We start from the raw sequence: 21,787 nt of genomic DNA, 5'->3' as shown, positions 1-21,787 counted from the left end.
ACATGAATAATAGATCTTGCCCAAAGGATGTGTTACTGTGAGATGCATGTGTCCCCATGCCACCGTGGGAGAGGCAAAAGTGTGGAAGAAAAGTCACTTACTGTCCTCGTGCGTCCTCAATGCTTTAGGCGGGCTGCGGGGGCCGTCTCCGGGTGTGGTGAAGCACAGCACAGAGGTGTAATACTCGGTGAACTTCTTCAGACCTGTCACATATCCCACATGGACGCTGTCCTGGAAGTTCGGTCGTACTGTTACCATGGCAACTTCGTCATCCTTTCCAGGTTCCCAGGCCAGCAACTAAAGTGGGGGGAAAACAATGTAAAAACAAAAGAAAAAAATAGAAAAAAAGAAAGGAAATTACCCACACGGTTGAAAATAAAGCGACTAATCCTTTTTCTTCTGTAATAATTCTCACAAAACTAACAGTAGTGTCTCTCTGTGGTGGTCCTAAGCCACTCCGAGGAGAGATTTGGCATCATAGCTCTCCCAAATATATTTAGAAAAATGCCCTAAAGAGGTTTTGACTGGGGGAGAGTGACTGAATAACTCCGCCAATGTAGGCTCAAGAGAGACATGATAGCATCCCATCATTGCACACCATATAGCATCTACAAATGGGGTCTGGATTGACCAATTAGCTGCTTGGTAATGAGTCCCAATGGTTGTCTATTGGGTTGTTTCCAGTTTTCAGAGTGAGCGAGCTTCCAGGGAAGTAAAGAATGGCTAGAGGATGTCAGCGGGATAAATGCTTGATTGTCCGCCTTCATTTTCCAGCTCTCTGTTCTGCTTTTGACACACTTTCTATCACCGCCCACACTATCTACCTCCCCTTTTCTCATTGCTTCTTAAGTCTCTTTCCCGGGAGAAAATCCTGGTATTTAAAATTCAGATTGGGTCTTTACAGTATGACCCTTCCACCAAGCTGACTAAGACTTGTGGACTGTCATTCAACAGACAGACAAAAAGAGAGAGAAGAAAAACCCAAAAACATAATTAAGTCTCAGTGGAGTCAGCAGAAAAGTACAACTGCACCATGGATGCAGTTTTGAGAATCCCTGTGGGCTACATTTATTCAAGGTGCACACAAGAGGGGCAGAGATAGCCTACATTTGAGAGCGTCTGACAAAATAATGAAGACATTTATCATTATGGGCACGCAGCCTTACAAAGTTACATATGAGAAATGGTCGTGAGGATAAAGAGAATGACCTCAGACTGACAAATCGGTGAACAGAATCCATTGTTCACACTGGCACCAAATGTCGTTAACCCCCCTGGCTTTTCAATCCCCTGTGCTACATGTAATACTACATGCTCAACTGTGACAGGTCTGCCAAGTGGATGTGATGACTGGTGGTGTTGACACTGCGGCGTCTACTGACCTTGTAGCCCTGGTTAATGCCGTTGATGAACTGGGGGTTAGGGGCTGTCCACGTAAAACGGATAGTTGTTGAGTTGACCGACTCGGCCTGCACGTTGCCTGGAGCTATGGTGGGCACTGGGATGGATGAGGAGAGGAAGAAAAAGTGAGACAGAGCGGAAGAAAAAATAAAAGAAGAACAGAAGGCAAAAAGCAAGGGTGTGACAATGCCTTTCAATTCGCTGTTGGAAGTCTGCCTGCATCTGTTTAGATGTCAGTATTGATTGCTGCTGCGTAGGTCAGAGCAGATACCACCATTACTCTCTCTCTGGTACTTAAACCTTACACCAGAACTCTTTGTGGGTTTGTTTGCAGTGGTGTGACCTATTTATGGGTTTTAGAGTCACATCATTGTGTTTCTTACAAAGAAGATAACAGTTAGCACTAGCTTTTAGAGCTGATTTCAGTAATATATATGCAGAAATAAAATAAAATGAAAGATTTACACTGTATTTGTAAGATACTGAATGCTTGATTGACACATCTTAAAGATAAGCTTGACTGAATTTAGTAAAAAATAATATACATGCATGCTCACTGAATAATGGGACATTAAATAAGAAGGAAAGAGCTATTGAGTGCTTACCTCCTTGCAGGGTCCACTCAGTAACCTTATGGCTGAAAGTGCCCAAACCTGCCCCATTGTAGGCAGCCACCTCAATCTCATAATTGGTCCAGATGATGAGGTCTTCCAGCAGCAGTGTGGTCATATCTGGGCTGGAAATGTTCTTGATTTGGTAGTCCACAGGCAGCCCAGTGAGACGATACCTGTGATAGACATGTATAAACTTGTTGGACTATTCAGAAGATTGGACACCTGTTCTGGATGAGAGTCCATGTGTTTGCAGATTTTGTACCTTATCTCTGACAGTTTAGTTGTTTCACTGACAAAGACATTACTATTTTACCTGAGCCCAGCAGTGCATTAGAATCCCTGCTAGGGGGAGACAAAGCACTAGCCAACAAGCAATTAAAAACTGACAGCACTGACTGTTGTCTGGAAAACACCTGCTGTTTTATTTGGATGTAATGAATAAAAAGCCTGACAGAAAACCAAACTAATTACATGCCTACAGGATTTACAGTCAGTTTGGCATATTGCTGACTTTACCTAACAGACTTGCTGAAGTTTTTTTTAAGTCAAATCAGCCATTAAATTTTGTTTTGTTTTTTTTCCTCACAGACAAGATATGCATGTATATCTTTAAATACAGCGGTAAGGGATGTAAAACATACTCCAAGTGAGCTGCTCCTAGTAGTTTTCCACTCCAAAACCAAAGACATAAATTAAAATAGATGGATCAATAATATATGGACTGGTAATAAAGTTAGAAGAATATTTTACACTTTACAAAACGCTGTAGAAAAGCATTTAGACTTCTGTCTGTTCAGAAAGAAAGTGCAAATGCAAAATATGAAGGTCACAAATCAAAAACGAAATCCATCATCACGTAAGAACACTGACAAAGGAAGCACAATAGATGTGCACACCACTTTGTAGCTTCCTTTAAATATAAAATATGATCAAATTTCTATTACACTGACTTGAGAAAGTACTTGGAGTCCCTCATTTTAAAACATGGACCATCAACACTGTGTAAATTCTAACCATTCACATAAATGTAAGAGACAGGGAGGTGTCTGTGGAGATTTTACCGAACGATGTAGCCTCTGAGGATGCCGTTCTGGTGGCTTTCCGGTGGAGGCTGCCACTGGATCATGATAGATTGGTTGGTCCGACCACTAGCAATGACATTTTGAGGAGGAGCACTGGGGGACTCCTCTGGGAGAGAGACCCTGCAGAACACACACACAAATATTGCACTGATAAGACATTATATTAAAACCACTAACATGTGATAACTCGTGTGTAACACCAAACATCTATTTCTGCTGTCTGCTTTCTGCTATCTTAAGCCTCAGTAAAGTTTGCAAGGATTTTGAATTGGCAAAGGGTCGTTGCTGGTCTCTAAGCATGTGAGATGGGGGGCTTTGGGTCCTGGCAGTCATGTACCAGCCACGTAAACATTTCTATAGACCCAGCGCACACATACAGTCCTTTTCTCAGCATAAAATCTTGCCCCACAAAAACCCTTTCAGGAATAGCTAAAGGAATAGGAATCCGGTGGGATGCACTGCAACAGGTTCAGTCCACAGAGGTCCCACTCACAAAGGTCTAAAGCAACCCCAGAGATCTCATGTCTATACCTTAATAGGTCAGAGCTTGTTTCAAGGGAGACCAATGAGTTATTAGGCAGGCAGGATTTTAGTTTTAATGCTCCAGCTACTCGATGCAGAAGTTTAAAAAATGAAGAAATTCCAGCTGAAGCATTTCCCCGTACAATATCTTCTGTCTCATAACTGTGTCCTTCCATATCCTTTTGTTTGTGAAAAAACTGTCACCGTTTCTTGTTTGCTTTTGCTCTCCGAAATACGTGCAATACTCACCACCTTGAAATCACCTCTGAGGAACTGAAAGGGTACCTAGGCTACCTAAAAGCTATATTTCTACTGTGATAAAACACCCCGTGTGTCTGGGGAGAAAATGTGTATGAGAGATGGGAGCGAGATCACTGGCACTAACTGTCCCAAATGGTCTCGTGGAGAGTTCTGTGCTGCACCCCCTGTGACACACAAATGAAGCTCCCTATGGCTCTCCTATGGCTTGGGAGCTCCCAGCAGGAGGCAGCGTGACAGACTGGTGGAGGAAAAGAATGGAGGCAAGAAGGGATAGGGAGAACAATCAGTGCTTGAAGTTGTGTGAGGCCACAGAGAAGCCAACAGCGGTCTCGCCTCAAACCTAAATCCTCCCTGTGGCTTTCAGAGTCAGTAGGTGTTTGTGTGTTTGAAAATGCGTGTTTACATGCAATTGCGCACGTTTGTATGTGTATTCTCCTCGGGAGGCTTACATGTATATCCCTCTTCTCTCGACTCTTGACTGAAGGGATCAGTCAATCCGGTTGTCTAGGAAACAGATCTCATATACACAATGTACTGTTTACTAACAACCAACAAAGTCCTGTTTTGACTCTTGTTTTTTGACATTGCTTAGGTTTCTCACTGCTACTGCCAATTAAATGGTGTGCTGAAAGGGACAAAAAAGCTTTTAAAATGTTGATGTGAGATATAAAAAGTGTCTTTAGCTCACCGGTCTGTCTCCTTGCTAAACTGTCCCTTTCCCACATCATTAACAGCACAGAGGCGGAACTGATAGGAGCGAGCTGGGATCAAGCCGTTGACCGTCACTGCTGTGGACTCTGGTTCAATATTGGCCAGCAGGATGGCCCAGGGAGCATCTACAAGACAGAAAATCAACTTTTACACCTTTTTTCCTACATGCGCATCCACACAAATACACACCCGAGTTATTGCTATTGTTCCATTCAGGAAGGAGTGCTACATTCCAAGGAATTTCACCAATATCAAAAGGGATTTTCAATTTAATGCCTTCCAGTCATTTTGTCTTAGAAGGTTTTAAAATTCAATTTAATGAAACAAACCAAGCAATGGTTGAAAAAACAAACAAACCCAAAATAGAAGAGCAATAACAGTATTGGTACCCACAGGGAAACTTGGTCTCTGCATTTAAGTATTAGGAGCAGAGAGCAGCTGACATACAGCACCCTGAGACCAACTCCAGATTTAAGCCAGTGCATTTATCAAGGGGACAACAACAGCAGAATCAGCCTAGCATGTTTTTTGATGGCAGGAAAACCTGGATCCTCAGTTATTCAGGGACTTCTTCCAAATTGGCAAACCATTAATGTTAATACTGTTTACCTCACCTTCCTGTTCTCTTTGATTCTACAAAACAATACAAAGCAAAAGTCCCAAAAGCATTGTTTCCGTTTCCCTCTTACTCCGTGACACTGACAAATACCAGTCTGCTCGTGTAGCTCAGCTTACAAGATGGCAGAAAAGAGAGAAGCTGTGGAAGTATTTACTTTATTTTGAAGACGAAAGACACAACAGTGAAACTCTAATTGCGTGCCTGGGTGATAATAAGTGTCAGCTGCACAGAGTTCTACTTCAAATTTAATAACGGACACCTGCAAGATTAGCACAGACGCTCCACAACGCCGGTGGCCCACGGAGGAGGGAAATGATGCTGGTGCAACAGCTCTGAAACGACAGCGGCTAGTTTTTAGTTCGGCTAAAGCAGCAAGTCAGAGGAAAATTAAGAAGCTTGGCGCTAGTAATATGACAGAGGAGATGCTACCGGTGTCTACTCGCTATATGCAAAAGAAGGCCTGTAGGCTATATGAAAGTGTTCCAAAGAGGTGTTACGCTGATGTTATGCCAGTCGAACAAATTGCTTATACCGGCATTTGTTCTGCATCGGGTTACTTTTCAATGGTAATCATGTCATAATGAAACTTTTATGAGTGTTATAACCCGACAGTGACAAGCCCCTCGTTTCAGTGCATTTAATTCAGCAATGCAAATTGGACAGAGCGACTGCGCTATAGTTACAAATCCATGCTGAGCCTAAAGGCAATGATGGACATTTCTAATTAGTGATATTGATCCTGATCTCAAATTCTATTTAATCTTCTTGTAATTTTTTGCTGTATTTGTTTACATTTAAGCTCCTTGGGAAAAACACTGTGAACACAGGAGTCTAAACCAGCCTCTTTTTAACTCACTGCTGCACTGTTAATCCCATGAGCTGAGTTCCCCAAACCTAACTCATCAAATAGAAGGTAGAGAAGGATGCAGGAGAAGGATGCATGACTGGAACAGACAGGACATTTTATGACTTACTGTTCTCAGAAACCTCCAGGATATAGCGTATGAGGGGACTGTTGCCATCAAAAGGCTTGGCCCAAGCCAGGTCGATGGCTCTTTTTTCAGATTTGCTCAGCACGGCCGTAGGGTTCTCTGGGGCATGGGGCAACTGTCTGCAGGGAACAGCAGGACAAGAGCGATAAATAAAAGAATCTCTCTATTACAGCAAACAAACCGCGGAGCCAAGGGAGTTAGCGAACGTTTCGTTTTTCTCTGAAGATCGCTTGTACAGATCTAAAGTAAGGCAAAAATCTTTTGTAAGAGAGAGATCAGCTAGACAGGTGATGAAATGTGGCGAGACGAGACAGCAAAGATGGTTCCTTGTCAAGATGGACACACAGGCAAACAAAACGAGATGGATATCACTGGAGGGAGGAAAGGGATTGAAAGGCATAAGGAGACAGATAGAAAGAAAATGCACAGGGAGACATGAATAAATGAGGCCAAAGCAGAGGATCATTAATTCATTCAGCCATAAATTCAGATAAGCACAGACAGATTGATAGATAAACCTTATAGCAATGAATTGATATAGACGGTAACTCAGTCAAAAGGCAGGCAGCCAACGAGACGGCCGATAGCACGATAAACAAAGACAGAAACAATCAGTCAGTCAGTCTGGCAAACAGAAAGTTTGATGTCACATTCATATTCAATTCACTCTCGCTGCTGTGGCTCTCTGTGTGCCAAAGTATAACCGTAGCAGGCAAAGTTATGTGGAAGCGAGGGATTTGAGAATAAAAACAGAAGCGCTCGTGCATGCATGTGTAGTATCGGAGATGGAGAATGGAGGCGGAGGTCCCCTGGGGCTGGAAGTGTGTCAGGTGAGAATGAGGACAGGGGAGGACTTAAGTGAAAATGAGTCAGCGGTGTCAATAGGAACAGACAGAATAGCAGTGGTGGTAAGCACTCATGTGTCTGGCGCTCGCACATGCGTATGCATGTAAATGTCTGTGCGTGTGTGTGTTGTGTCTCTACAAAGAACATGTTGCTTCCTGTGTTTTTACACTGGAGAATATTGGAGAATCAAAAGGGTGAGAGGAAAAAGGAAGGCCGGTAAATAGAAAGTCGCACGATGGTGATGGTGAATGATGGGAGGAGGGCTTGTTACCTGACACGGAGGTGCGCGCTGCGGGAGTCGTTGCCTCCAACAGAGGTCACTCTGCATGTGTAGGTGCCTATGTCACCTGACCAGGTTTGGGAGATGTGAAGCGTACCATCTGCATCTAACCGCATGCGGGGGATGGACTGAACATTTATCACTGAGCCCTCTTTTTCCCAGACATGCCTGGAATACAAAGACTTCAGTCAGCTGGCTTGTTAAATGTCATCAACGTCATCATCATCTGCTGCATCCATTCCTTCCACTGCATCAGTCAATCAATTTAAACACATTTTTAAAAAAAGGAAACTGCGATATTCACCAGCCTCTGTGTTTTTTCCATTATTACAATTAGTCACAATATAGCATTACTCACCACCTGCACGCCAATCGCACACACTCATACTGCATGTTAAGCACATTCTTTACACTTTATTGCTCAATTAAATCCATGAAATTATCTGTCAAAAGTCGTTTCTAGCATACTTCCAGAAGCTAACGCTGGATAATTTAATTGCCACCCGCTGTAGAGTGGAACTTATCAGGTACATATATATGTATGTCACCTTCAGATTGCAGGTTAACTCTTTTTGACAGTAAAGCAAAGAGTAAACTGAGGTTTTGGTTTTCTTTTATTCGACCACAATCTAAGAAAAACATGTCATTAGTGTGGTTTTTCATCTTCCTCTCCCCTGTCTCTTCAAACTCACCATCACAGGTGCCCCGCATATCATCGCGGCTGACGGGTGCATATCAAACGACCGATTCACACTCATCAAAACTGCGCGGCGCAAACGTGGCTTCAAATGCAGCTTTCTCCTCCGAGTAGAAAGGGACTATTGATCACTACTGATGTCAGCTACATGCTCTGAGTTCACTACATTTTCTGTGGAAGGGTTGTTTGTTGCGCTGGTTTGGGCAGCAGCTGTAAAATATTGTGCGAGGGACTCTTTATGTAAAGAAATATGTATATGCTGGTGGCTGACAAACATGGTTAACAGGCGTAGGTGTATGTCTAGGTCACAGGTTTCCTCTCTGTAGTAACAGCAATTCAGTGCATGTATTTATTTATTTTTGTGCGACCCTTAACCCTTTCCTATAGCAGAATTGTAGTGGTGAAAATAAGATAATAAGGGTATTAAATGACATACACAACCAAGCTGAGGATGAAGCGTCTTTATTAGCCAATCTAAAAACAAAAAGCTCAGCTGCAGAGATTTATTAGGTATTAAACATGTAAGAAATACATAAAAATAGGTTAGGATGAGTTTCAGGATGAGTTAATCTATTTTAATCTTCTCTTCACCAGGAAGACACGGCTGAGTCCCTTAGAAGTGATCCAGATAGTGGTGCAAAGCTTCTAAACAGGTCCTTTTAACTAGCCTTGATTTTTTTTTTATGCTAAATCGCCATCAAATTGAGAAGTCAAGTTAAGATTCCTCTGCACGGTCAGGCACCCACATTCATTAGTAAAGGTCTCTGGGGTCTTCTGATCAGTATGTGTTGGTCGAATCTTTCTCCTGGCGTGAACTATAAAAGATTCTGCAGCTTTTGAGGATGTGACTCCTACATTTGAAACTCGGTTTTTTGATCTGTGGACACCGTGGGCATTGGCACATTTAGATGATAGGGCTGGCAAAGTTTCAGATTTGTTGTTGTTGTTTTTAATTTTAAAAAAAAGTTTCTTCCAAAATGTTATATCCTACTAAATAAGTAAGTTTTTTAAAATTTTGCCCCAAACAATGAAGAATGCATCTGTGACACACACTGACATGCCCCAGATGAACATTTGTACACACATATAGGTCTAGAGATCACAAGGAAAACTATTATAGCCACCATAAAAGGAATGAAGATTAAAGAAATATAACAATGGCTAAAAGAAACACAATTGTGGCAGCTAAAGTCTGAAGGAAACGCTGGCTGCAAACTGTGAGTGTGTAAATTAATAGGGTTACCAATCAACGCCGCATCATTAAGGCACAGGTAAATTTTACTTTAATTAAATTAGTGGGCTGCTTAGATGTATTCTTGTGCCAGTTGAGACAATTTCAGGTATTTTCTCTCAGCTGCAAACCTGACAGCGTGTATAATTGTTTCAGGAGCAAATAAAGAGAAAATAGAAATAATTCAAACCTTGCCTACAAGGTAACGTCTTAGAGTAAGGTCCCTATACAAATGCCTACAGTACACTGAACTGGCTTTGAAATAGTTTTCTGCCAGGAGGAAAAAAAAATGAATCAAGGAATGAATCCGTATCTCTCACAGATATAAGACATGACAGCTTAGCTTGGGTAAAACTTATTCACCTTTCGTGGGACGGGTTAATCAGGAAGACAAACCGCACGACTTACTTTGCTTCTCTTCACTTTTTCTCCTGCTTGTTTGCATGCATTAGCTCCTTCCCAGTGCTTGCTTGCTTTCAGTGTTTGACTTTTCGCTTTTGGATTTGCTGTATTTTGCCCTTTTTCATTAAAAACAAAAGAAAAAGAAAAAAAGGGAATGACTCCCTTTTAACCTGCCTATTTTATGTTGGCCTCCTTTTTTGAGTAACAGCATCTACTGCTTTCAGGTGACATCAGTTTTACTAACAGCCTGTAGAAACTGTTGTATATAAATATGCATTGTGCCTTAATTAATCTGTGTTTCTAAATGGACCCTTACCTGACTGTCACACTTGGGTCGTGTGTGACTCCACAGTTCATAATGGCTTTAGTTCCTTTGATAACGCTCTGGTCCTGTGGGGGGGTGGTAATCCGAGTGCGAGCTGTGGACACAAAATAAAGAAGAAAAGAAAGAGATAGACGGAGAAAAAGATGAAGGAAGTGAGAGAGGGGAAAACGGTCTACAAAATGTCAAAAAAAATGAATTTCAGGAAACTCATTTCAGTCGAAATGACTTGCTCCTGGTTTGTCTTTTGTCTTTTGATGGCTTCTTGAAGAAAACACCAAAATGATGAATCCAGGCTTGCACAGAAGAATGTTTTTGTTTTTAGAAATTGAGCATTCCTTTGTTATTATACAGCACAACCTTGTTTCCTGATAAACACGTCTCTCAGTAAAACTGCACTACTCTTTCATTTTCTGTTTTTATCACAAAGTTAGGACTTTTTCAACACATTACATCAGGTATATGTGTTTTTAAAAGCCCACTTACCCCAAACAACAAGGTCAGCAGATGCCTCGTCAATGCCCCTGGAGTTGCTTGCCATGCAAGTGTAGGTCCCGGCATCAGAGATGTGTGAAGGCGAGATGAGCAAGCTGCCTGATTCGAGCAGGGTGAACCGGGGCAGCTGGACTGAACCGCTGGCTAACACGCGCTCACCTGGCATATGGGAACGGACAGCAGAAGTGGTAGGCAGAGAGAAAAGGGTCACACAGAACAGAAGGGAAAAAAATGAGAAAAGCAGATTGTCAAAAACAAGGATGCTGCTTCCCTGATCTGCTATTGGAATGCAAACACAAAAACATGGCAAAAGGTAAATCCCAGTAAAGGAATCAAATCAGGCTTTATTTGTTAAGCCACAGCAAACTGTGGTCCCAATGTTTTACAGATAACAGACATCACAATCTCTCGTGGTGTGAGTATGCGTGTAAAAGAGACCTTTTTGCCAGGTGATAGCTGGTCTTGGAGCTCCAGAGGTCTCACAGTGCAGAATGACTGACATCCCGTCGATCACAGTGCTATCAGAGGGTCCAGCTGTGATATTCGGGGCAATGCCTGAGGGTAGACAAACACACACTGAATAAAGGAAGGTCAGTACAGTAACGAGAGAGGGTAAGAGGGTTATAGAGGTGAGAGAATAACTGTCTGAGGCAAAGCCCCACTTCAAACGTATTTCTTGTAAGCAGCAGCCAGCTGCAGTGTTTAGTCGATGCTTTGTCCCCCTAATTCCAAACGGATTGACACAGGCTTCACCTCGGTGCCATAACTGTCTGCTGCCGGTCTATTTTTTGCACCCGCAGAGATAGCGGATATGAAAGGAAGGAAAAGAAAATGAATGGAGAAGAAGTATAGACAGAAAAAGAAGGCAATTTGTAGATAACTAAAATCCGTATTTATGATATGCAATAAATCAAAGCTTTTATAGGATGACAGAAAACTGTATCACTCCCGGAGGAAAGGAGGAGTAGGGAGTTGTCATAGGTGCGCTGCTAATCTCAGGACACAGGGAGTAGGGCTGAAGGAGAAGTACAAACATGATTGTGTTGACAAAAAGGAAGACGATAAGATGAGATCATAGAAGGAGGGGGGAGAGAAGAAGAGGAGAGAAAAACAGGGATGGAAGGGGTGATTTAGCGAGACGGAATATTATGAATTCTGATAACGCGGCACGGCGTGGAGCGAAGGCAGCAGGAACTGAGACAAAGTGAAGAAAATTAGATGTCAGAAACTTGCCAAACAGATGCACAGTGAGAGCAAAATTAGCAGTTATTTTCAAATACCAACAGTGGCAGAAGCGCAGGGGAAAAAAAAGACTTCTAAATTCCCATCATTTAGGTGATTACAGTTTAGCAGCAAACGTGATTAATGTTTCGCCTTTCCACAGTAATGTAAACTTAATCGTTGTTGGCCTAATTGTTAGTTTATATAGGGAAGCTTCCCTTCTGCAATATTGTCAACTGACAGCGACGCCGCAATCACAACTCTGCTGTCAGACGTAGTGCACATCTAAAGTGTTTTTCTTCACTGCCTAGGTATCGGATTTCTTAGTACGAGACAAAAATGCCACTACTACAGAAAAAAAAGATGCATCTCTGTGTTTTTTTTTCCTGTAACCAAAGTTTTGTTTGTGGTTTTCATCTATATTTCATGTCCCAAGTTGAGTGTTTCTTGCAGTGTTTACAGTAAGTCAGGTTCTTGTATGATGAGAATTAGTTTGTTTTCCAAAGGCAGAGAACCAAGAGTGCAGCAGTTTGTTTAACAGACTGTCACTTTTTTATTTTTATTTGGACTTTTATTCACTCAGCGTAGGGCCCTTGAGCTCACACGCTCATTTACAGCAAAACCCTACTTCACTTTTCGCATTTGTCCTGGGAGATTGGCCATTACTAGCCCAGTCATACACAGGTCACTGCTTTGTTTGGTACCATGATGTTATTTTCTTTTTTAAATGAAAATAAAGACTTAACTTGTCTTTATAAGAACAAATTTAGCTTTTTTACTTGAATTGCAGAGAGTAAATCCATACATCCATTTATAACCATTCTATGCAAGAGTCAACCTGCTTTCAGTATTCTGAAATGATTCCATTTTTAAAATACTACGCTTTGACATTTCTAAAGCTGAAGCTTAGCAGAGCTGCATGAATATTTAACACATTTCAGTAAAAGAAAAAGTGAATGTTTAGCTCAAATTCAGCACTTTACAACATGTTTAATAGTAGCAATTATCTGGGTGAAGTAATTCCTTGAAAAGCTGCTGGAGCACTTACTTGTAACAGCCAGGTATGTGTTGGTCTGAACTTCTCCGGCTAAATTTCGAGCAAAGCACTGGAACATGCCGGTGTCATCAGGCAGTAGGCCGTTGACCTGGAGGCTGCCGCCCACCAACACCCTGTACCTGGGTGTTCTCACTGGGTCGATAGGCAAAGCATCCTTGTACCACACAATGTCTGGCTGGGGCACTCCTGCAGAGGGTGGGCGAGTGAGAGTTTGGGGTTCAGTTCAAACATTTCTCCTCTGATAGGGTTTACTTTACATTCTCTTATTGTAATACCAGCGAGCTCTCACCCCGTGCCTGACAGGGAATGTCAACCACCTTCTCCATCTCAGCTGTGATGTGTTTCTCCGGTTCCTTTATAAACTGTGGTGGCTCTGAAACAGCAGACACATTAGTGAAACACAAAAACAACAACGCGAGATTAAAGCAGAAGTTATTTCTGCTTTTAAACGTATTGAATTTTGGGCCAAATATCTGATAACACAGCAGAACACGGTGAGACTAGTTTGATTATAGAAGTGAGTAATTGGTATTCTGTAATGGTTAGGCTATCCTTCAAACTTATAGGGGGGGGGGGGTAGAGAAAAGGCTCAGTTAGCAGTATCGTGGAAAAAGCCCCCCCCCCTTCCACGTTGTGCTTTGAATCACATCATAACCCTGAAAACATCAAAGTGTTTCAGTCAGATGGAATAAATGTGACTCAAGCAATGCTATTAAACCATTTCTTGAGGCCAACCATTAGTTTTCTCCCTTTTAAATCAATAACACTTCCCCCTTACTGCCTCACAACTTCACAGTCATGCTTTTACCACATTTATGTAGTGAGACTGAATATTTGCATCAAGCTCGCACAGTCACTCTTGTCTGTTAAAGTTTACTTCTACATATGTGACGCATGTGGGTCGCTACACGTAGACGCTGATATGAAGGTACATACAACTACCTACCAAAACTGAAAATATTAGTCTGTTCTTTAACTTGACCATAATAAAAAAAGGTTATAAACACCTAAAAACTATGTTAAACCTTAAGGCCAACAGGCAAAGAATAGAAATACAAACATTATGGTAATGTGCTCCAAATACTGAAGTTGTATAAAATGCAAAAGCAAAGACACTGATATCAAATAACAAACAAAGCACGAGAGAGAAGAATGACAAACTTATCTTGACTTTGAAGCAGCAAGGAGAGAGCAATTCCTTAATATCTGTGCTTTCACTCGAATGTGTTTCTGTCCTCAGGCAGCACTGAACACTAAAAACTCAAATAGTATTTGTGATGCAGTGTCTGAGTAAACCTACAAGGTAATCGATCATGAGCTCTCAAAGTGCTACCTGCGGGCCAGTGGTGCCCCATGGAAATATTTTATGTGGCCAGCGGGTGTGAAAAGGAAAGAATTCACGACTGTGGGTTTAGTTTCTCCGCACTTCGTGTTATGCTATGACAAAGTAGCGCTCGACGAGACCGGGGTTTCTATTCAATTTTAAGCAGATCATTGCAAACTAAACCTGACAAATGCATCTGTTTAAAAAAAAAGAAGCCTAAAAGTGGTTGATATGCATTTTTATATATGGCCTTCCATCATTTGCTGGGTTCCTAAGTGGCACTCAGTCATATAAACTTTGTGAACCATTATAATAGTCAGACATTCACATGAAATTCTAGGAATGGTTTTTTTTTATTGCTTTTGTCCTCTAAGAAAAAAAATGTGTGAACTGGTGTGAAACTATGAGGTAATGAGTTTCATAAATAGATATTGTCACCTGGAAGTGTGCAAGTATTGGGAAAAATTACAGCTAAAAGTACTAAGTGATATTAATACCCAAAAATAATAGACACAAGACCCTGCCAGGAACATATTTTAGCCTTTAGCTCTTACCAAGGACATGCAGATAAGCTCCAGCACTGACTGAAGGCACGCTGCTGCTGCGCAGAATGGCCTCGCACTCGTAGTAGCCGGCGTCGCTCACCACAGGACTCAGGATGGTCAGTCTGCGGTTGAAGTCACTCAAACCGCTGTTCACCAACACGCCGTTCTTACGCCATGTGATACTCAGCTTGATAAGAGGTCTAGTGAGAGGAAAGAAGGATGTGAGATGTGTTTGTAACATCCATGTCCCTGTGAGAATGCTCGTTTTGTGCTAGCCCATAAAGCCTCACAGTGTGACACGTCACATAAGCAGACATAAGCAAATTATAATTATACAGCTGAAGTACATTTAGCTTCTGACTCTTTACCATTAGAATCTAGCACCGTAGATGTTTTTGGTTCTATTTGCCCAGTTCTCTGAGTTTTGCCACTGACATGCAGCAATATATCACCAACGGTCATTTCACTGGGACTATTTTTCTTTTCAACTGTGAAAAATAGCCCCATAAAATCCTCTATTTTGGACTGTACTGAATCATTTGAAACCCTGCACTTCCAGGAATTTTTACCTGGCATTGGCCACACACTCCATCGTGACCTCTGATGTGCCTGTGACCACACTGGTGTTCCTGGGAGGGATGATAATGGTGGGGGCAATGGGATCTGCTGGACCTCCAACATCTAGACACAAAGTCAGGTCGCCACACAAACATGTCAACAAAACATGGAGATGTTAAGCAAAGATCAATGAACCTGATAGATGGGAATAGGATATAATTAACAGAGGCACAATCTGATGAGATTTCATTGGGTTCTTTGGATTGTAGTGACCTATAAATTTCATTTCCACCCAGTGGGTGCTCATCGACATGAAATATTGAAACTGACCAGTGCACGCACTGTATCTGAGTTCTGACAGAGAGATTGGTCAGATACGATGAGACAGTGCACTCACTGTGTATAACAAGATATATGCCGGAGAACCAGAAGCAGCGATAGAAAAATACTGTTTGACTAACATGAGGCTTAAGAAGCGAAGAGGCTGTTGTGCGCGTGTGTCCGCATGTGCCTGAGCCCACATTTTCAACACTTCATGCTCATCCTTGTTTATTTCTGTGTGAGTTTGTCTGAGTGTGTGTGTGTGTGTTCATTATGGCACAGCTCATGGCAAGGAAACCCCAGTGTGTGTGTGTGTGTGTGTGCTGCTTGAGATGTGTCACGTCTGCGATAAACTCACACTGATCCGTCAATCCCATCATGCCCTGGAAGTGTGCTTGTGGGCGCACATGTCAGATGTAGCTACAGGGACTGTCATGACTCAATCTAACCAGTCTTGGGTGTTAAGATGCATGCACAGACACAAACACACACATCACAAGATATGATGTCCATATCAAACTACTATCTTGCAGAGAAAAGAAATCTTCTTTTTTTTTTTTTAAAGAGAAGAACAAAAACACAGGAGGAGCCTTGCTGAAATTATAATGAATTTTTAAAACTTCATCCCGAGTATATAAATTGTAAATTGAGCATGACTCCTGCTCTCCACCTTTCCTTGTCCTTTGGCCTTGCCAAATCTTAGGCAACTACTGCCGGACCCAGGTAAGCTCACAGTGTCAGAGGCATCACTGCAGCAACAGCTGCCGCAGCAAATAAGTGATGCATACATGCAAAATTCAAGCGCTCTGTCAAACACATGCACAAACTCCAAATACCGGCTTTCATAACAGACTGCATCTGATTGCTTGTATGCGTGTATGCATGCGCACATGTGTGTGCATATGTGAGGAGCATTCGTATAAATCGTGTATTCCCATTACACCTGCTGAGTCGAGACCTCCTGCTACGTGCTCTGTATAGCCTGAACCCGTGCGTGTGTGTGTGTGTGTGTTCTAGCACTTGTATAATCAACTCTGCCATTGTTCTCAACATGTGCCACAGGCTATTTTTGCTCCCTTGTGTTGTCAACTATAATATCTTACCCTCACCCTCCTCATTCACTTCCATAATGAACTCCAGTCTACCATGTCATAAGATGCTGTCTGTTAGGTTTCCTCTTATATCTCACTCTGCTGAGCTGAAGCCGACCGAATTGGTTTGATTTGTGTATTCTGTGTTTTTTTGGTTTTTTTGTCATGCAAGCTAAGGATGCTTGTGAATATTAACTAACTTGGCAGAAGAACAATCTACCTGTGCCTCTGTCCGTACAGCTTCCTCTTACTTTGTGCATGTATTCGTGTGTGGGTGTGTGTGTTTATGTATGTTGCAACGTGCGAGTATTGGTACAGACTCAGGTAGTTAAGCTTAAATCTCCCACAGTGATGGGAAACATAATCAGGTACAATTAAAAAATGTACCTGACAAATTCTGTCTATATTCCTTTGAGGTCGTCTCTTTATGCATCTCTGGAACACTCCCAGTACTGCTGTATTTTAACCCTCTCAGGCTCAAATTAAGCTTTTGTTGCTAATGCACAAAAGAATACCTGCAGTGGTACTTCTGAGTAAAAAAAACCTCATAAAATATGTATGTGGGGTAATCAGGTTGTTAGCTTTTAACTGTTGCAAATCTGCAACGCCTGTCTTGAGAGGGTTAAAACGCTTGCTTAAAGCCGGCAATTTACTTATGCGCTGGATCGTCTCTAAAGCAGGCCTTCAACTTGAATTTCATTTTAGTCAAGAGGAAGAACTAAAAGGGGAACCTAAACTGTCAAGAGGGTCAGCTGGTCAACACAGACTAATGGCGTGACCAAAGAACTTCTCTCTTTTCAACGTGCTTTCAGTGTGCACACAATGTTCTGCCTGGAGGATGAATGTTGAATGAGCGCATCAGGTCAGGAAGGCGCACCAGGTCACACTCCTGACCTGAAGAGGTGCCTTTGGGCTTTTCTCCTGAAGACTACTGTTTGATCTCTGGGTCATAACTCATACATCTAGCTCTCATCAAGACAGTTGAAAGTTGGTTCTGATGGACACCGAATTTGACATTTTTCTCCTTTTGCCATTTTAGATACTGTTTTTGCACCGGGGCTTACTAAAAACAGTTAGTAATCACACATTTTTCAAGCCAATATATCAGACTGTGAGCCTGGTATGTAAAGGCTCATGATGTCAAGTGAATGTTTAATATTTCCTTCAAAAACTTAAAAGGCTTGGACATGATAATAAAAGTAAAAGTACGCCTAAATGCGTTTCCAATTAAGCCTTGATTAGCGTACGTATATGGGGTTACTCACTTTCTACTGACAAGGTGATGGGCTGGCTGGTCTTGTTCTCTCCATTCTTGTCGTTTACAGCTTGCACATAGTAGCGTCCGGCATCGGGTGCCACGGTAGACAAGATAACCAGTGTGTTGTCCAAAGTAATGGCACTGAACAGGAAAAGAAAAGAGATATAAAATCACTCTGCTCATTCAATGAGGAGGAGGAATAAAACTTTGATATATACATAAGAAAAAAGTGAGCCGTTCATAGAAAGCTTCTATAAAAAGAAAAACAGAGAAACTTTCAGGCCGTCTCCCTCTGCCTAATTAAAACTAAACATGTCTGACATTTGCTTTTGTGTCCACACCTTATCTCGTGGCTGAGGAAGGCATTAAACATTTTAACATTTTAATTACACTGTTCAAGCAGCATTAGGTATATCGATTTACAATGTGTAAACAATGTGTAAGCGCTGACTGAGCAAAGCGGAAATATTGACATTCTCTCCTGTCTTAACTTCTGTGCAGTCGCTTCACAAATATGATAGCCTTGCTTTTAATAACCCAAAGCTTTTAATTAGCTATTTATACCACTCTGCTTCATGTGGCCAGCATTTTGGCAGCAAACTGCTTTTGGCGGGGATCAACAGCATCTTTCTTATTGCCTGTTTTAGTAATGCCTGAATAAATAAACACTGATCCATTTTTCAGCAGGAGGCCTATAGGCGCTAATACTTGGTGTCATGTTGGCTTTATCAAGTCCTCCCTTTCTTCGTCACTATAGCCACCAGTGAGAGAGCCCACCCCCACCCTCCTGTGATGTGTGCCCGTCTTTAGTCTTGACACAGATTTCCAACTAGGTGCCTTCCTCCAGATATCGCATTTACTCTGATTTCATGTATCCATCTACTTACTTTTCTATTCCTCATCTCTCTTTTTCTCTTTCCATCCCACCAGAAGTAGTTCTTGTGCTGTTTATAGATAAACTTCTAAACTACAAATAAGCTATAAATTCTAAAGTTTGAGCTGAAAACACAATACACATAAAAATCGGTATATTTGTTACAAAAAAGCCCAAAGAACAAACAAGTAACACTTTCGGAAAATAGTCCTTTTGGAGTCCTCTTCAAACTTTTCAGGCTATTAGCAGTGCTAAAACTGTCCTCTAACTGTAATCTCAGTTATCAATAAAAAACAAAAACAAAAACTATTCCCCAAGTCATTGATCATGTATTCTAGAAATAGTGTAATTTTTGCTGTTTGTTATAAAAAACAAGTGTAAAAACAAAAAACAAAACTACGACCCCTGTCGTGTAAGTTTCAGACACATTTCTGTTTCACAGCTGATGATTTCCTCTTTTTCTCCTCCTCCAATCAAACCCACTCCACTTCTCCTTCCACTTTTTCCTCCATCCCCACCTTCATCTCATCAGTAGGGGATCGGAATACCTGCTGTGCATGATCAGGGGAGCAAGAGAGCTGATGAGAAAGCAAGCAAAAAAAGATGCCAACAGTATGGTGCTCACAAGCAAATACAGAAAATATATAGAACTGTGCACGCCCATAAAAAAAGAAAAGAAAAAGCTTCACAGAGGCAGGAAAACCATCTGACACAGCAGAGAGAGCAATATGCTGTGCATGTGGCATAGAGGTACCTGTGCTGTTAGCATTTAGAGCGTGATGACTTATGAGATGCATCTTGGAGCTGATTGATTTTCAAACATCTTAAAGCAGCTCCAGTCGCTGGGCTCATCTGGGATTCTTCATGCATGCTGAGACTGAAAACACTCTTCCTAAAGGGACAAGCAGGCCTCAATGGCTGTGGCTTATGATCTGAGGTAAATATTTAATGCTAGCTCGCTGGAGCGGTGACATCCTGGACACACAGCCATGAATTATGGATCTCTTCAGGGATGCGGGTAGAACGGAAGTGTCCAAAGCACCGAATGAATCCCGGGTGGCTTCCCAGGACCTTTCCAAAACGGGGACACAATCCAGGGCTTAACTTCTTTACCTGCCACTTATGAAAGACCAAAATATACAAGCTAGCACTGCTAACCACAGCTTTCCAATGACCTCGACGACGCAGCCCATTCTCTCTGTGATAATGCAACGTATCAGGTGATCTTTGAAGTTCTTTAGTTTCCCTCAAAGATCATTCAGGAGCATGTCAAAGCACCTGCCAAACTGAGTTCAAACTAATATTATCCAGAGCAAAACCAGATTTCATCAGTTTCTAGGAGCAGGAGGCATTTTCCCCCTGCTAGTTGATTTTAATGTGCTCCCATGCTGAGCATTCACTCCCCCCAGCCTGTAATCAGGGCTGGTGCAGTGGGGGTCACACAAAACTTGGTTACACAGCTTGTTCAGCACATCTAACCACTCCCAGTGTGTGCTGGGCCTCAGGGATCAAAGACCACATGACGCTGGAAGAAATTAAAAGTAAGCCAATTATCCTGAATGGCTTTGCATGTATATCAAGGGAGCAAGAAGGGAAAGATAAGAATTTCGCTTAAAAGAGCAGTTAATGTTTTACAAGCTTCTTGAAGTTCCGCTTTAACATGTTCATTATTTTTTTCTCTTTTATCGTTGTCTGTCTGATTTTGGTCACTCTTATTCAAATCCCCATCTCTCAGCGGTGTTGTGAGCAGCTGTCGGAGGCTTGCTTATAACGATGGCTTAGCACGTATCCGGCACGGTGCAGGGATTTATCAAGCCACAAGGCTGAGAAATTTGGATAAATCAGATATGTGTGAACATGCCTCTGTCTCTGTCTAGTTTTAATGTTTATTCCCACATCTTAGAACGCTTTCTCTTTTTTATTCCAACCCAATTTCCTTTTCCATTATTATTCTTCAGAAAAAGCCATGGTCTACAAGAGAGCCTGGTAGGCAGGACAGCTGCCCAGAAACATCTTGGCCAACTGTGCAGCTTTTACGCAACCCTAATTTTGCTTGCAGCAATAAGCAGTATTACTCCCATATGCAATTACTTTCTTGTGGATCAATTTTTTATGTAAAGAATCAAGGGCGCTTTTTCAATGAATGCCAGCCTTATAATGATTCTGTAGCACTTTCATCAATAATGATGATGAGGATTTATGTTTGATTGAAATAGATATAACTATAAATGTTTTATTTGCCACTAGCTGCTTCCCGTCTCTAATTTCCATTATTAAAAATAAATTATATTACAGCAAAATTAAATATACAATGATCACGGTTGCTCCCTTTAGTTAAAAACATGTGGTCCCAGCGCTGGAATAGTGGCTTCACAGTGCATCTCCAGAGAGTTCAACCACCGACTTTGTCAGCTTGTATACATATCTTATTTTGTTAATCCAGCACTGACACAGTCTGACAGTGCTGGTCCTGCTCTATCACATACAAACACACACACTCTCTAGTGTTTTGGCATCTGTCGTGGCTGTCCTTCTCCACTGGGCCGTGAGGGGCCTAACCTCGCTCCACAGCCTCAGACCTCCATTACATGCAGACAAATGGCCCCAGTTGGCTGATGGCCACCCCCCAGGAGAGAGAGAGAGGGGGGTCAGCAGGATCAAATGGCTCACATCGCTGGCTAAGGTATAAGTCAAACCACAGGCAGTAGACAGATGAAGGAAAAAGAAAGCTAGAGTGAAAGCAAGCAACAGGCTACAAGCCTTACCGCTCAACAGAGTTGTGATGAAAAAGCCACAGCTCCTGGGGATGGAGGGATGAAGAAGTGAGAGAAATGAGAGGAGGTGAGGGAGTGTTGGTCATGAAAACAGGCACTTGTTTTCTCACTGGGTGTATGGACTGAAGGTTTGTGCCTTACTGTTCGCTTTCTGCTTCCCTTTCACTTGTGGTTCATTGAGTGTTCAAACCAATATAAGGATGTCCCCAATAATGCTCAAATAGTGACATCTAAATGAACTCAAAGCCATTTAAGACAAGCCTTCATTAGCGGAGTAACTCGATTGTCT

The 21,787-nt window shown here is 42.0% G+C and overlaps 1 protein-coding gene across 6 annotated transcripts in view; it reads right to left on the bottom strand.

Annotated features, from left to right (window-relative positions):
* The window catches only part of sdk2b (sidekick cell adhesion molecule 2b), a 325,205-nt gene that overhangs the window by 32,819 nt on the left and 270,599 nt on the right, over positions 1-21,787 (bottom strand). For all 6 annotated transcript variants that reach the window (XM_085285110.1, XM_085285113.1, XM_085285112.1 and 3 more), the window contains 15 exons: positions 17,858-17,991; positions 15,192-15,303; positions 14,632-14,822; positions 13,043-13,126; positions 12,745-12,939; positions 10,914-11,030; positions 10,467-10,634; positions 9,975-10,077; positions 7,320-7,496; positions 6,185-6,321; positions 4,569-4,716; positions 3,077-3,217; positions 2,007-2,188; positions 1,383-1,498; positions 102-297 (listed from right to left, as the gene is read on the bottom strand). In XM_085285110.1, the coding sequence (XP_085141236.1) occupies positions 102-297; positions 1,383-1,498; positions 2,007-2,188; positions 3,077-3,217; positions 4,569-4,716; positions 6,185-6,321; positions 7,320-7,496; positions 9,975-10,077; positions 10,467-10,634; positions 10,914-11,030; positions 12,745-12,939; positions 13,043-13,126; positions 14,632-14,822; positions 15,192-15,303; positions 17,858-17,991 (2,201 nt within the window). The remainder of the gene's footprint in view (positions 1-101; positions 298-1,382; positions 1,499-2,006; positions 2,189-3,076; positions 3,218-4,568; positions 4,717-6,184; positions 6,322-7,319; positions 7,497-9,974; positions 10,078-10,466; positions 10,635-10,913; positions 11,031-12,744; positions 12,940-13,042; positions 13,127-14,631; positions 14,823-15,191; positions 15,304-17,857; positions 17,992-21,787) is intronic.

The sequence above is a fragment of the Mchenga conophoros genome, linkage group LG8, assembly GCF_057382185.1.
Source record: "Mchenga conophoros isolate Kocher_MC1m ecotype Shallow Benthic linkage group LG8, M_conophoros_male_GT1.1, whole genome shotgun sequence".
NCBI classification, from domain to species: domain Eukaryota; kingdom Metazoa; phylum Chordata; class Actinopteri; order Cichliformes; family Cichlidae; genus Mchenga; species Mchenga conophoros.
The sequence above is the reverse complement of the archived record's forward strand: the minus strand, read 5'-3'. Positions and strand labels throughout refer to the sequence as shown.